Source organism: Rhagoletis pomonella, unplaced genomic scaffold (genome assembly GCF_013731165.1).
Source record: "Rhagoletis pomonella isolate Grant_MI unplaced genomic scaffold, Rhpom_1.0 Rhpom_scaffold_00334, whole genome shotgun sequence".
Classification (NCBI taxonomy): domain Eukaryota; kingdom Metazoa; phylum Arthropoda; class Insecta; order Diptera; family Tephritidae; genus Rhagoletis; species Rhagoletis pomonella.
The window spans coordinates 22,800-39,293 of NW_023458888.1; the positions used below are offsets into that span (position 1 = coordinate 22,800).

Genomic DNA, 16,494 nt, shown 5'->3' on the forward strand with positions numbered 1-16,494 from the left:
CGTAGAAATGGTATCAAACTCTTGAAAATCAATATTTTTCGACCGGAAGACTGTGGTTCTCTTCAGGAGGCTTCCAGTATAAATATCCAATTGTTTATTTAACCATTTCTTATGATAAAAGATTTTTTACTGGTCCCCCCCCATTGCATTTTCTAAGGGCTTTGGAGGACCTATAAAATATATTTACCATGAAAAAATTAAAAAAAAAAAACAATTTAGTATTATTACTGGGAGTCTCCTGAAGATAAGAAAAGTTTTTCGATCGATAAATATTGATTTTCAAGAATTCTACACTATTTCTACGAAAAGATGTTTTTTTCTCTATATAAAATACATGGAAAACTTTGAGCGCTTTGAGCACTCCCTAAATATTTTTTGATTTAAAAAAAAAATTGGGGTATATTTTTTTCGATATAGATCAATCCTAGGGTGTGCCGGCATTAAAACTCCGACTTTATTTTTTTGGACCACTCTAATACCTATGTATACCTAAAAGGCAGCTGTAGCGGTGCTCATTCAGTTTATCTGGAATGACTTCTAAAAGTTTTTCTTCTCCATTTCAATCAAATAATCGGTCACTTATTATTTTCACCTACGATTACACCGTGCGACGAAAACGGAAAAATTTCAAAACACACAAAAGAATCGATATACTCACGAGACTGTGTTTTTAATTTTTCACTCTGACGTCAGGATATATTTTTCAAAGGACTTCGAAATTTTATAGATATGATTACTTAAAAAAATTATAAAAAAAAATCAGTGCAATGTGGAATAACAATATGGGTACCAAATGAGAGAGAAAATTCTGTTGACTTTAAAAACAATAAAGTTTTTTAGTTTACAAGGACGAATTGGTATTGAAAATGCGCTTTTTATAAATTTTATTTGCAGGACGAAATTCGATGATGAGGTCGTGCGAATATTAGTCCTCAAACAATATTTTTTTTTAAATATTGCAAATGTTCAAGGATATTTAAGCACAAAATTTTTAAAGCACATTTTCCATACCCATTCGTACTTATGCACCAAAAAATTTATTCTGCTATAATTCTACGGAGTTTTTTCTTTTATATGATACCCTTATTATTATCCTACATTGCACCGATTTTTTTTTAAATATTTTTTTTGAAATAATCATATTTTTTAAATTTCTAAGTCTTAAAAAAAAATCCTGACGTCAGAGAAAGAAACTAACTACTATAATTTACCCATAGTTTCGCGAATATATTCATTTATTTGTGTGTAAAATTTACTGTCGGCGTTATCGTACAAAATGGTCAATGTACTCTTTCCTATACTGTCAATAGAATGCAAGGAGAATAGTTATGTTTCATACTTAGAGAAGTGACAATGTCAAAAGAGGTAAATCGTATTAGCAGACTTTAGTGACATAAAATTCGTCACTGCCAGCGAAGATTGAGCAGAAATTATCTCAAAGTCAAAACCATAACACGAACTGTTTGAGTACTGGACCAAAATCTAGTCGTGTTATTTACGAAATTGCAATTGAAAATTTTCATACATTCACAAAATAAACCGCTGATTCGTTAGAAGAGAATACGGCATTAGTTTTCCAATCATTTTCAAATTGTTTCCCGAACCCAATGTTTATAGGGAAGTTTTGATTTTAAAATTTTAGCAAATCAAATTATGATATCAAAAATGAAATACGTGGGGCGCATGTGATAGACTTTTTACAAATGATTAAATCGATCTCAAATTGTGTACTTGCGCTATAGAAATTTTTGGGTCTATCTTATATAGTTTTAGTCTTGAATGAAATTAATGAATATATGGGAAAAAATGTTTATGCTTTTTAGCCTAAATAGCATATGTATGTGAAGTTTTATGGCCGTGCCGACTTTTAGTTGAAGTTTCAGTTAATAACTTTAATCAATCGTAATCTAATAATAAGACCTTTGCAAAGATTTTAAAATCAAATCTTATAAAGGCAAATTTTATGAGAGTAGGATAAATTACTTTCTACTCTTTAGTCCTTTTATAGGAACGTGGTATATTAAAAAGTTATTTTTTTATTTTATTTTTATTTTTAAATTTGTGCAATTGCTTCAGCAAGAATGGTGGGCATAGAAATTCTCTCCTGCCTGAAGTGGTTTCCAAAGTTTCCAAATGCATTGGATGTACATACATACATATGTACATGTATAAATACTCAGGTTATATATATATATCCTTATATTTATATCCTTTTATATACACATATATTATGTGGTTTTTTATGCGGATTTGAATTTATGCGGTTTTTCAAACCATATTGTTATTAAATTTTTTTAGGCAATGCTTCTGATAATTAATTTGTGTTTACATTCTTATATAATTCATGTATTTGTGGTACTTTTTTTGGTTTTGGCTAAAATACAGAAAAAAAAAATTATTTATTTAATTACTGTTCAGTTTTACATGGAATAACATGGAAAGTGTTGAAGTGAAGAAATAAATTGTTTTGCTTTTGTTTAATATTTCCTCACTGGATTTTTTATGCGAATTTTTGAAACTTTTTACATGGACTTTTTATCTGAATTCATGCGGTTGTTGAAAATGCTAGAACGCATCCCTTGTGTTTGTATGAAAGTAAAGAACTTTTTTATGCGGTTTTTTTTTTTTATGCGGCTTTCTGAGGAACGCATATACCGCATAAAAAATGGCCTAAGTGTACATAAATACACGCATTCATATCTACAAGGATGAGTCTTACTTATAGTATGTATGCAGTAAATATGTATAAGTATGAACAATACAACACTTACCTTCTTGTAGGCGGTATACTTGAGGTACTTATAGTGTTTATTATCGTATTTGATTTCCTCCGGTGTGAATGTGAATTGCGAATTTATGTGATTGTAATGCCGATTGTTATCATCCTTATCCTATGCACATACGTATTGTATATCGATGTATATTGAGTGGATGTTGCCCGATAATGGTGATAACGGTGAACAGCGACGCAAGAAGCCAATGCAAAATATAAACAGGCGCCAGTGAGAGCGGTGAGCGGTGCGACGAAATAACGTGTTCGGAAATGTGAAAACAACGATCCACACCAGTAAACACATTAACGAAAAGCAACGAAAAATGCGGCGTCCGAATTGGAGTCGAAAGCAATCAGCGGTAGCAATGTGGCATGTGGGTGGTGGTGGTGGTGGAGGTGCGTTGGTGCGTTGGTGCGGCAGCAGTGCAAAATAAGCGAAAAGAAAAAGCAAAGAAAGCACAATGGTTTAGAGCAATAGAAAAATTTGTTGTAGTAAAAAAAGGCGAACAGGCGGCGTTGTAGAAATTGAAGTAAAATTTACGATTATTATTTATTCAGGGAATTGCACAAAAGGTACCAATTCGCTGTGCACGGCTGTGCTCAAATTTATGCTCCACCTAAATCAATATACAACTCCCAAAATGCTTTGTCCCTTATAATCAAACACGAAAATTGTATATTTACAAGTACATATGTACTATGTATGTAATTATATTTTTATATACACAAGTATGTATATACATACATATGTGCAGGACGAAGAGTATGTATGGGTCCACAGTGAAGGTTTGCTGGTTGACAAACACAACTTTGAGAATAATCCTTATTTTGACGTGTAGAAAATCTAAACTATTAATTAACTGGTATAAACTGGTGGTGACGTTTACTAGTTCGGTAACTGGTATTACCTGATGCAGAAGCTGACTAGTTTGACAATTTCGAATCCATGCAGCCAACGACGAATGAAGTATTGAAGCCAAAGTAAACCCAGCTTTTTATAAATAAAATTAGCTCTAAGCTTAGGAGGTCTGCATAAATTTTTTTTTTTTTTAATTTGTATCAACGAAACAAAATAGTTTCGGCTATTTTGATTTTGTTTATTTAATGTTTATATTTATTTTATATTTAAAATTCAAGCGCTGGTTAGGCCACATAAATAATGCTGAATTTCCACTTGGAATCAAATAGCAAAAATGACAAATGACAAAGTTGGGCTTTAAAAAATAATCATTTCATTACGTTTTACGCATTTTTTTAAATGGCATAAATTTTTTCTTATTTAAATTTTAGATAAATCCACATTTCAAACTTCAAACAAAAATTATGAAAATTGGACAAACTTTAACATTTGCACCCGAAAATTTTAAACATTCAATTCAAAATTTAATTTTCAAAAAAGTTTTGGGTATGCAGTTTCGTAGCTTATTAAATTTTAGTAGGTTAAAGTGCAAATTTCAAGAAGCTAGAAAATCGTGTTGATTTTTAATAATTTTTTTGGCTGACCGTGTTGTGCATTTCGTTTCTATGGGTGAAATTGCTTCCGTTTTTCAAAGTTAGCCACCGAAATCGAGGTATGGGCCTTCGAAGTTCGAAATTGGACCTTATGTAAAAAATATTTTTAATTATCATATGTAAACAACTAAAAAGCGGTATATAACTTTACTTAACTTTTTATACAGGTGATATAAGGGGTCAAAGGTCAGATCTTCGAAAAATTAAAAACCTTATATTTCTAAAAATTTTGAACTTATTTTTAAGTCTGTAATATAAGTTTGCATACCGTTTAAATAAGAGAAAAGATGGACTGCGTATACATATATTTTAACTTTTTTAGTTATTTACATACAATATTTAAAAATAATTTTTTAACAAATTACCTATTGCGAACTTCGAAGGCCCATATCTCGATTTTGAAAGCTAACTTCGAAAAACGGAGAAATTACTTCTTTGGTTTGGTGCAATATCCAGAAAAAAAGTAAATTTTGCCGTGTAGTGTAATGATTGGAGATTATTCGTGCTTTACGTTTCAGCATTTTTTTTTTTGAGGATTTTTGCGGGTACTTTATGATCTTTTCTTGACTTTTCCGGGATTTTGCTGAACGGTTTAAAATAAATTCAAGAGTTTCAGAATACAATTACATCGAAAAATTTCCTTTTTGGTATTTATAAATATGATTAGGCGAACTGTTTGCCCCTTATTAACCGACTTCCAAAAAAGGAGGAGGTTTTTTTTTTGGCAAAAATTTCGCCTTATTATTTTTTTTTTTTATGTATGTTACCGCATAACTTTGCACCACGTCAACCGATTTCAATAATTCTTCATGGATCATGAAATATATAGATACATATATATATATTTTTTTTAAGTCGGTTTTTTTTTGCTAAAAATTACTTGTTTTTATTACAATTTTATGGTTGTTAATTCTTCCGAGAGAATTGGCAATTTCCAGGTTTTTTCTCAAAATTTGCAATCAAAGACTATGCCAATGCCGATTTGCATAGAAGCTGCTTATCAAATACTGGGAAATTCATTTTAGCTATCTGTTGCTGTTACTCTGGTTATCAGCAACACATTTTTATACCCGAGCGCACTTGTGCACAAGGGTATATTAATTTTGTTCACATAACGGTTGTTTGTAACAGCCAAAACGAATCGAGATAGATATAGACAAATGTATACATAAATGCTCAGAATGAATAGAGAAATTGATTAAGCCATGTCTGTCTGTCTGTTCGTCCGTCCGTGTACACGATAACTCGAGCAAAAATTAAGATATCTCAATGAAATTTGGTATGTAGGTTTCCGCTAATCCAAGGTAGGTTGGTATTGAAAATGGGCGAAATCGGACTGTAACCACGCCCACTTCCCATATAACGGTAATTTCCAGAAATACGAAAACTGCGATATTTTAGTAACTACTGAAGATAATTCACTCAAAATTGATATTTATAATAAACTTTAGACAAAAAAATAAGCATATTATAAATTTTTGGAAAAGGGGCGTAGCCACGCCCACTTATGGTTACATGTGTATATCTGGTAACCGCTGCACCAATTTCTTCCAAACTTGGCACAGTTGTTGGCCTTGATACAGCAAACTAAATGGCCGAAAATTTAAAAAATCGGACAATAACCACGCCCACTTCCCATATAACGGTAATTTTCGGTAATACGAAAACTGCGATATTTTAGTAACTACTAAAGATTATTCACTCAAAATTGATATTTACAACAATTTTCAGACGAAAAATAAGAATATTATAATTTTTTGGAAAATGGGCGTAGCCACGCCCACTTATGGTTACATGTGTATATCTTGGTAACCGCTGCACCAATTTCTTCCAAACTTGGCACAGTTGTTGGCCTTGGTACGGCATACTAAATGACCGAAAATTTTTAAAATCGGATTATAACCACGCCTACATCCCATATAACGGTAATTTAGAGAAATACGAAATCTTCGGTAAATCAGTAATTATTGAAGCTAATTTATTCAAAATTGATGCTTGCAAACAATTCTTCACCAAGAAATACGTTTATGATAAAATTTTGGAAAAGGGCGTGGCACCGCCCACTTATGATCACATATATGTAGCTCGGTAACCGTTTCACCAATTTGTACCAAACTCGGTATGGTTATTGTGCTTGGTAAGGTGAAAAAACATATATTTAATACTTGCGCCGGGTATTTAATGTTCGGCTCCGCCCGAACTTAGACTTTCTTACTTGTTTTTTTTTTTTTAATTTCAATGAGCAAAATTAACCCTCAAGTTCGTTAATAATACGCATAGTACTCGTGTGTAATCGGTTAGTTACGGTTCTTACTTCTGTTATACTTTACTTACATCCATAATAGCATTAAAATTGTTGCTATTCAAAGTGTTGTCCAAATTATCGTTCGAGTTGCCCAAAATATTATTACTATTGCTGTTGTCCTTGTACATGAGTTGTTGTTGCATTTGTTGTTTCTGCTGTTGTTGTTGCTGCTGCTGTTGTTGTTCAATTGTCTTCTTATATTTGGCATTGAAAGCGCTCTGGCGCTCATTCAAACGCTGCAAGCGTTTACCATCGGTATTTTCTGGCAAATAAAAAAACAAATAAATAACCCGAGAAATTTAGTAACTGTGAATAAAGAGAGTAAATAGTATGGAGTAGTAAATTTATTAATTAAATTATTAATTGTAGTTAGTATGGAGTATTCCTTAGTTCATTAGCTGAGGTGCTTCAATGTTTCCGAAGAAATTCTTCAGTATATATTTTGTTAAATAAATGAACAGAATAATGTTCGAAGGCTGTACGGATCCTGGATATATAGAAAAGACTTTCTCAGTCACAGGTGAAAGTAAATTTTGTTGCGACCCAACAATTTTTCGAATATTTCTAAATCTATGATTCTAAATGCAATAAAAAAAATCTTTCCATTCTGAATCTTCAACCAAAGAAGCAAGTTGTTAATAAAGAAGTACATAAGAAGAAATAGTTTGTTTTCATGAAAGAAAATTTTTGCATGCGGCTCTTAATCCTTGAACCAGAAACTTATCATCGGTCGAATATAAATGAACAGTGGTATTCCATTTGGCAGTCTCTTCCACATCAGCAGCGGGTATAATTATGACTATCACCACTTGCCTGCCGAAGGTCGATCGCTATTAGAAAAACCGAACTTGAATCTTGTTGTTGTAGCAGCGTTACCACAACCCTGCATAGATGGGTGAAGTTGTCAAGGGTGACCATAGACAGCATCATCTGAGGGTAGCTCTAGAAAAATTTTAGTTCCAACTAGATCTGCCCAAAAAGAAAAGGTTGTTAGATGAGTTTGAGTTTTAGTTAGTTGGTGCCGTGAGTTTCTATCTATATGTTGGACACACGTTTGGCGTTAGATCTAGATCCAGACAGTAACTGGATTGAAACGCGTAATCATGCGATTAGAAATGCCGTAATTCATCCTCAAGCCGTCAAACGTGACACTAAAAACTGTTTTGTTATAGAAATTGATGTGCCCTCAACATTGACGTATAGTATCATGTCATGTCCTAAATAAGGTCGCTAGGGGTCAGAAGCTACGAGGAAACTTATCTACTCCCTGTAGTCAAATGTGCCAGTTTTAAACTAACTTACAACAAGTATGAACCGCATGCCCAACTAGTCAGCCAACTATATTTTTCCATGAAATGAACTGGTATTTTTAACATGGATGGGGATGTTCTACAAGATGGCAATTGTCATATTTCGGTCAGAAATATACTAGTTCATAGTAAACAAAAAAATACTAGTCCAATTATGGACCGAAACCACTACTTTTGGCGTCAAAAAATTAAATGAATTCATGCATATATGTACAATAAAAAACGTTTGATTAAGTACACTATAATATATTACACATTTTTATTTAGCAGCCTTAGATTTGCCATTAATTAGTGTTAAATTTTTTGAGTATTATATTTCAACTAGTATTTTTCCAGACTAGTTTGGGGTTTCACTGCAGGGCTACGGTTTGTTTTTTTGGTTAAGTGTTTATAGCCCGGAGGGCAGTGGTGGTGCTGTGCACTTTCCGACCGCTGCGGTGCGATATTGTCTTAGCGATAAAAACCTTGGTACTCTTCAGAGATTATATGCTAATCTAACCACTTGTCTTGGACGGCTGCCAAACTTTTGATAAGCAAATTTTCGGGTTTGATAAGATGGAGTTTTTGAAAGCATACCGGAGAATGTACTTACATATATATTTTACAAAACTTTTTTATGAATGCAGAATCGCACAGAAACAATTATTTAAGAGAGTAGAGGTGAAAAATTAACTAAAACATTTTTATTTTAACAATACCACCACTAGGTTATATTCGTGAGGAATAATTTTAAAACCGCCATTTTTAATAGCCTTAACTTGTTTGTTTGTTTGCTTTTCATTTATTGTCCTTTAATGTGGCACAATACAAACAGGATTTAATAAAGCAGCTTAGTGTCTCAGCGATAGTAAATACATATGTACATACATATTTTTTTGCTGTGCGAAGCCACACGAAATGTTTTTGCTGTACATAACTTATGTGTATACATTGGTATATATGTACATGCATAACTATATATATTTGTATATATAAACTATGTAATTAGTATCGTGTAGTAAATTTACTAACATAAAGTCACGAAAACTGTTTACTCAATATATAGTGATAGGTATGTACGATAAATTAATAGCCCATCGCGCAGTGATTGCACATATTTTCTGTAGTTTTACTATATGTACGTACATATACCTATGTAGTAATTGCATTTGCATTGCGCATTTATGTACAGTCATGTGTGTGGTGTATTCATAATATTATTTGGCCATATCAAGTTAATAACATCGATCAATTTTCATTTTACGTGAACAGTGAAAATAAATTTCACACATGACATGAGCGCTAATTTATTTGTGACGATAGAAATACTGACATACATACATATGTTCAACATGCAGATTTTGGCAACAAACAAATTTTGTTATCGGTCATTATGATTAAAGTGCACCTTATCCTAACTCCAGTGTTAGACAGAAGGACAAAATGAAGAGTTTGTTTATCATTAAGATATTATGTGAGAACTATCCCCATGCATCTTGAACAACAAAATTCTACTTTTTGATAAATATTGTGGACAGTGTTGCCAAGTTTTGAATTTGAAAAAGCACTAAAACCCAAGAAAAATCGTGTTTTTTCTTAAAAAAAAAGCACACAATTTTTTATTGAGAATTTAATGGACTTTATATGCATACAAAAATTTATTGTATGTATACCGATTCAAATGAATGAAAATTAATGTTGTTGCTTGATTGGCAGTCGAATTCATTCTGTTTTCTATAAATTAAAATACTTTCGTTCAAACGACGCGACGTAAACCATTTTGTTCTTATTCTCTAATTTCCAGCGTTGCCGTTTTGCTTAGATTTGTGCAGTTTAAATATTAATTTTTCTTCGGTTTGCTTAATTTTTTCTACAAATCCTATCTAACGAAAGTAAAAAAAATCGGAAAGTAATTTAAAATCGGACAAAACCCAGGCCCACATAACGGTAATTTTGGCAAATGCGAATTCGTCGATAAATCATTAAATACTGAAGCTAATTTATTCAAAGTTGATGCAATTATTCAAAATTGGTTAGCAGAAAATACGTTTATTATAAAATTTTGGAAAATGGGCGTGGCACCGCCCACTTATGACCCCATATGTGTATCTCGGTAAACTTTCGAGTAATTTATACCAAACTCGGTATGGTTGTTGTGCTTGCCACATAAAATCAAAACGCTGAAAATTTTTGAAATCGGACTAAAATTACGCCTACCTTTTATATAACGGTAAATTTCATAAATGTTTGAAGCTTCGATATTTCAAAATTTGAGGACGATAATTTTCACAAAATTGATACTAACAACAATCCCTTGAAAAGAAGTAACATTATTTGGAATTTTGGAAGAAATAGCAGTAGAATCACCCCTGCATGTAGCGGTATTTTTCGGAAAGGTGAAAAAAAACTATATTTAATACTTGCGCCGGGTATCTAATGTTCGGCAGAGAGCGGCAAAGGCATTGCTGATCGCCATCTTTAACATTATTTCTGCCACAGGCAGCAGCACAACTTTGGTTTGGCTGTTTTCAATAATCAGTTTTGCAAACAATACATACACAGTTATGTACATCTCAAAATGAATGCATGTCACTCATAAACTTATCAGCTTAAACGTAATTAAACTAATTAATATTATAATAAAAAAATTGTGTAAAACCTGCGTCAGTAAACCACAGGAGCAAATGAGTATAGGCGGTTAAAATCGAAACAATGCAACAAAAAATGTTGAACATAATTTACATAAAATAATTGAATGGAAAATATTTACATTGAGTGCATAAAAATGCCGGAATGCAGGATACAGCATTTAAGTGGTTGACGTTGCAGGCGCCATGCCATACAGTGGATACGCTCTTAGCCGAGCGCAACAGCAGTGGTAATAATGAAGAGGTTGCTTATACGCCGTGACACGCATTCGAATTGGCGAGTGTAAGGTAAAAGTACATATCGGTCATTTACTAAAAGACTGTCATAACTCAAAAAACGAAATTTTTTATAGCAAATGGTGGAAGTCGGTGTCTTTTTCCATTCTACCAAAATTTATTTTTGCCGCGCATTGCAATTTTACTATCTTTTCCCTTTCTTTTGGTGAAGGGCACGTCGTAGGGGCACTCTAGTATTTTTATTGGCAGCCCCTTTTTAAAGCTTCATATCTCAGTAGTTTCATGGCTGCCTATATTTAATATAGAGGCATTGTTATCTTCATTGCAGCCCATCTAAGTGGTGAATAGCTTTTCTGCGTTAAGTATATTCCATATTGAGCTTTCTTGGGGCTCGAACCTAATATCGCCTAGTTTCGCTTTACAGTTTTGCGCTTATTACATTAGGAATAACTTTGGGATTGGTTGAAGTATCAAGCAACGCGCAAAGGGCTCAATATCTGCTTATACTGCAATTTCAGAAAGCAGTTGCATAAGTAGTCACACCTTGCATGTAAAGTGTCTTTCGAAAGAAGCTTTTTGTTCTCGAAAGCCGAAATTTTTTTAATGCTTTTTGGCTGTTCACACACTTCGAATGAACTTCTGAAAATCTTTCTCGATAACGAAATGCAACTGGGAGCCACTTTACCGCTTGTTCATTATTTCTCTTCGTTATAATGAACGTTATTTTCAGTTTAAAGAATAATTTATTATAACAAAACAATTAAATTCCGTAAAATAACACAGGTTTACAAAGAAAAAAAAGCTGTCTGCATATTGAACCAAACCTCTACATCCCTATGTTAATCGACGCGGTGAATGCAAATCCGAGGTCAATTGGCCCCCCCATCACTTCATGTTCGAGGTTATTTGAAGATAAAATAGGGAAAGATATCATTAAATAAAACTAAAATTCATATATATATATATATATATGGGATTTTAGACTCGCTGAATCCGAATATGAGGTCCGTTAACCTCCATAATGTCAGCTTCGAGGTCATTTGAGGGACAAATAGGACAAACAAGTTATTCAATAAAAATAAAAATAAATTTGTTTGTGTATTTTGAATTTTGAATGGGGTCCCTTTATTTTTCAATGAATTTTTCCCTACTTGAGCTTCAAATGACCTCGAATCTGGCATTATGGAGGCTTACAGATCTCGAATTCGCATTCAGGAACTTTTATATTGTAAATCTGTGAAATTAGTTAAAATCATCAGAAATCATTCAAAATTATCCGTTATTATTTTTCACAAACTCGCGAATAGTGTCACACAGCAACACACGATTAGTTTGACAGCACTTGCAGCAGAAATAAAAATTGCTAGTGCAGCACAAGTAAGTTGCAATATATATGAGTTTTCGAAATCGGTTTTCGCTCTTTCTTGACTTTTATTTCTGAAACTGGTTTCCGAAATGTGTCAGAAAGGTCTTTCTGGCTGTTCACCACATAAAAATAAAATTTCCCTTTCTCAATTTGACATCGAATTGCGTGGACAAGTTGGTAATATTGCCACGTCTGACACGCCCTTAACTCTCCTAGAAAGTTGTTTCAGTATCTAAATAAGAGAAATGGCACACTGATGGCTCAATGACCGACGAGGGTACCGGGGTAGGGTTAGTTGGGCCTAGGTTAAGATACTTGGAACCCATGGGAAAACATATGTACATATGTCTACTCTCCAGGCTGAAACATATGCCATAGAAAGAGGCGCGGACTTTAATATCAAGCCAAACTACCGGAATTAGAACATCGCTATCTTAATTGACAGCCAAGCGGCTATCCAGGCTCTCAGATCTCACCAGGTAACATCTAAATTAGTGTTGGAGTGCCTTGACAAGCTGAATACTCTTGGTCTGACCAATCAGGTTGGGGTTCTCTGGATTCCGGGACAGGTGCATAAACCCCTTTCACCGGCCCAGAGCCCTTCTGTGCCTAGGGAAAAGGGGCACGCTCTGAACTCGTTCGGTTAACAAGTGCCAGGTCTAGAGCAGTCCAAAGCACTTTTAGGAATATATAACCTAAAACGCAAAGAAAAACTTAAAAATTGTTACAGAAATCCTGACAGGACACTGCCGGCTGCTTAAACTGGGAATTTACTCGCAAGAGCGATGCAGATTTTTCAGGACGGAAAACGAAACTGCATCTTAGAAGAATGTCCTGCACTGAGATGCACGAACGCAAAATGCACCTGGGTGAACATCTGATAACCAAAGGCGATTTAGGTTCCATAATCATTTTTGAGATCGAATACTTTTGTCTCATTACTCTTTAAATGTTGCAACATCATTTCAAATGCAAATGCATCCATTTGGCTCCTAAAACCTAATGTAAGCACCAGCGGCAACTGCAAGTTTTCATTTGTAATTTCAATTTTATCAACGCAATATGCTTTGCTCTTTTTCCAATTGGCAAATTGCAAATTGCAGTGAAAGCATGTCAACTGGCGATTTACTTTTCTACAGTATTAAGACAACTTCATTTTTACAAGAGCTCCTTGATACATAAAAAAAAGGACTATTGAGTCCTTTACCACATACATACATAGGAATGTCTAGATGGTCACCCAGCAAGTAATTGTATATATTGGGGCCTGCCCTTCTCAAACCAATTGCTTCTTCTTGATTTCAATGCGGAGACGCTACAAGTTATTCGTCGACAAAATTTATACTAATAATGTCTGCCTTTACTTACCCTTGCATGGACAGAATCCCTTGCAGGCTATCCTTATGATTGTTGAATGTATGCAGTTGTGGTAATCCAATCTGCATAGCGATGAGTATGTACGGTTGTCGGCGCCGCATAAGAAAGTTGGCTTAGCCACCGGGCAGGGCTTACAATTGCTGAGAGAGAGCAAACGGCGGCGGACGGTAAGTGTGCGGTGTTGGTGTTGTTGGCAGCGAGGGGTAGACAACAATTGGCTCAGCATCGGAAGTGGATGGATGGATGGTAGGCATGGTTGCAACGAGATGCAACGGCACGTTCAGCAGCCACAGAGTAGCGGATAAGCGAAGAACAGCAGCAGCAGCAGTTAACCAAGCATCAGCATGAAAGTAGAATAAAAGAGAAGAGAGTTGGAAAAAGGGCAAGCGTTATTGAACAGTTGAATGTTGAATGCAGGAAATCGTTTTGGTTGTGGCACGCAAAGAGAGAGAGAGCGAGTAAGTGAATGAAGTAGTGGAAAATTAATTTCTTATGCAAATTTTAGTCCAATGGCAGGCAGCGCCAGTCAGCTGCCAGTTAACTTGAAATATTTCACACAGAAATGCATACACACAGACCATACATACATATGTACATTAGACCGTACCCAAAAAAGAAAAATAAGGATTCGTCTTCCAACTCCAGGTTTGAATTCTTTCTGCAGGGCATTTCTGAAAACAATTATTTTTTTAACCGACTTAAGGATACAATTTCTTTGTGTTCCAAAATTCATTGACCTTAAGTACCCCGTTCTAGTACTTACCCTCTAGATCTCATTTCTTATCACACTAACGTACCACCCTAATATCGGTAAATTTAACCTCACCAAAAATCATTAAACTTTTGCTAAGAAAGTGAATATGTATTTTTATTATCCTAATAGAACTATTTAGCGTAAAAAATATTCCTGAATTACTAAAAGTCGACCTCCAAGGTACGGCCAAAAAATTTATTTTTACTTAATTGCCTGTCAAAAGTACTTTAAGAGTTAGGAGTGTACGGCGAACGTTTGTTTGTTTGCTGGTAAGATGGTTCGGTCTAAAATACATATCTTCATAGTATAAATTGGGTTAGGTCGTGAAGGAATTTAGTTAATTACCCACCCTAGTTTGGAGAGCTTACTTTGAGAAGAGTTTTGCTTCTTAACAATTTGTGGCTGTGCTGCATTACCCTTAAAAATCGCACTGCCTTAAACCGAGCGATACAATTTTTTACCTAAATAAATGACTACATACACTCAATTTTAGTTGTAATAACGAATTTTTCAAGGGTACTAAATATTTGGCTAACTTTAACTTTTACCATTATTTTTGTTTTAATTTTCTGAATATATGTATGTAGCCACTTGAAAGACACCGGTATCCCTCTAGGTGTACTTCTGTCTTAAACAAAAAAAAAACACCTTCCATATAATAAATAATACTGGTAGTGTCAGAGTTACTGTCGAAATTCGACCGGTTTTCTAGTTTTTTCAAGAGCCTTGGAGAGTTTTCCTAATTTAGCACGTCGTTTAACTTATAAGGTGACTACAATTTTTTATATCTTTTTGGTCATTGGAGGACTTTGGCAGGACTTGGAATTGATCCTCCGATAATTTGATGTAACTTTGAAACCATACAAATTCTCTTCATCTACAGAAAAATGTATTCCATATGGTGTTCTTGATTTTCAAATCGGTTCTGTAGAATCGCCAAACGAACGGTGGCAATATTTATGTTAGAGTACTAATATATATAAACATGTAAATAGATATCGTAGGCGCCTTTAAGTTTGTAATAGCATCAAGACGCACACTACATGATGTCATATTTATGTAAGTACATAATTTTTTATATTATTAATTATATGTACATAGTTACCAGCGTGATAACCAGCGTGAGCTAATTTATTGAATATATTTTGAATATCAAGTGGCTTTTAAAAGTCAATAGGCTCTCTGTTAAGATCATAAAAATAATGCTATTTAACTTACCAAACAAACCATTTGGTCCTTGACAATGAAAAGAATAAACTCAAATCAAGGGCGAAAATCACTATAGGACAATGATAATAAATTTGCGATTCCTTTCATCTTGAAAAGGCGCTTTAGACGTTTTGAAAACGCATAGTGGCGTTTCCCTTTTTTTTCGTTTCGATAAAGCAATGATTTAAAGCTTTTGTCAGAAGTGAAACGTTCGGCTCCGATCTTTTGCGAGTACAAACAAACAATTGATAACACAGCCTAGTTACATGACCTTTTCAAACAAGTTCGAGATATTCGGTCAAGTTTATGAATTCCACAAATTCGAACCGAACGTTGCGCAGCTTTTTGGGATTTGTAATGAACTCTAGTTATGATCTGAATTCGAAATCAATTGGTAGCAATAAAATGCTAGTGATAGCCGCCGCATATGTAAAAGCCGAACCTCATACATATACATAATAAACCTAACTAGTAAATTGTTTTTAATCGACTTAAAAAAGGAGAAGGTTATCAATTCGTTGGAATATTTTTTTTATGTATGTAAATTTGGACCACGTCAACCAGTCTCGATAATTCTTTTTCTATCGGAAAAGTAGTGTCTACGAGGTGGCCCCATACTAATTTTGTTTAGCTCCGGTCATCGGATCCTGAATAAATTGACGGTACTCCTAAACTTTTATATAAGAATAGAAGTCGGTTGTGTTTTTTGCTTAAAAATTACTTGTTTAATTTTGGTTAGTAGTTTATAATATTTAATTTCCTATATATAATTATTTAATAACAAATAGTGATGCCCTGTACAAATACACCCACACATAAATATGTATGTACATACATACATACACAATGGAATGTTGTGAGCCCTAGCAGCTGTACACTTTTATTAAAAATTCAAATACATATGTACATATTTAGATACACTCACATTTTGGCGATTAGTTTTTCGTTTTGCCCATTCCAAAATAATCTACCATTCAAAAATAATGATAGGACACTCTTTTACTTCCCCGCATACCACCCACCA

General features: G+C 34.0%; 1 protein-coding gene across 1 annotated transcript in view; it reads right to left on the bottom strand.

The window, feature by feature from the left end:
- The window catches only part of LOC118750635 (proteoglycan Cow-like), a 68,450-nt gene that overhangs the window by 11,637 nt on the left and 40,319 nt on the right, over positions 1 to 16,494 (bottom strand). The window contains exons 6-8 of the mRNA XM_036485369.1: positions 13,499 to 13,647; positions 6,620 to 6,852; positions 2,772 to 2,891 (exon numbers count right to left, since the gene is read on the bottom strand). Coding sequence (XP_036341262.1) covers positions 2,772 to 2,891; positions 6,620 to 6,852; positions 13,499 to 13,647 — 502 coding nt within the window. The remainder of the gene's footprint in view (positions 1 to 2,771; positions 2,892 to 6,619; positions 6,853 to 13,498; positions 13,648 to 16,494) is intronic.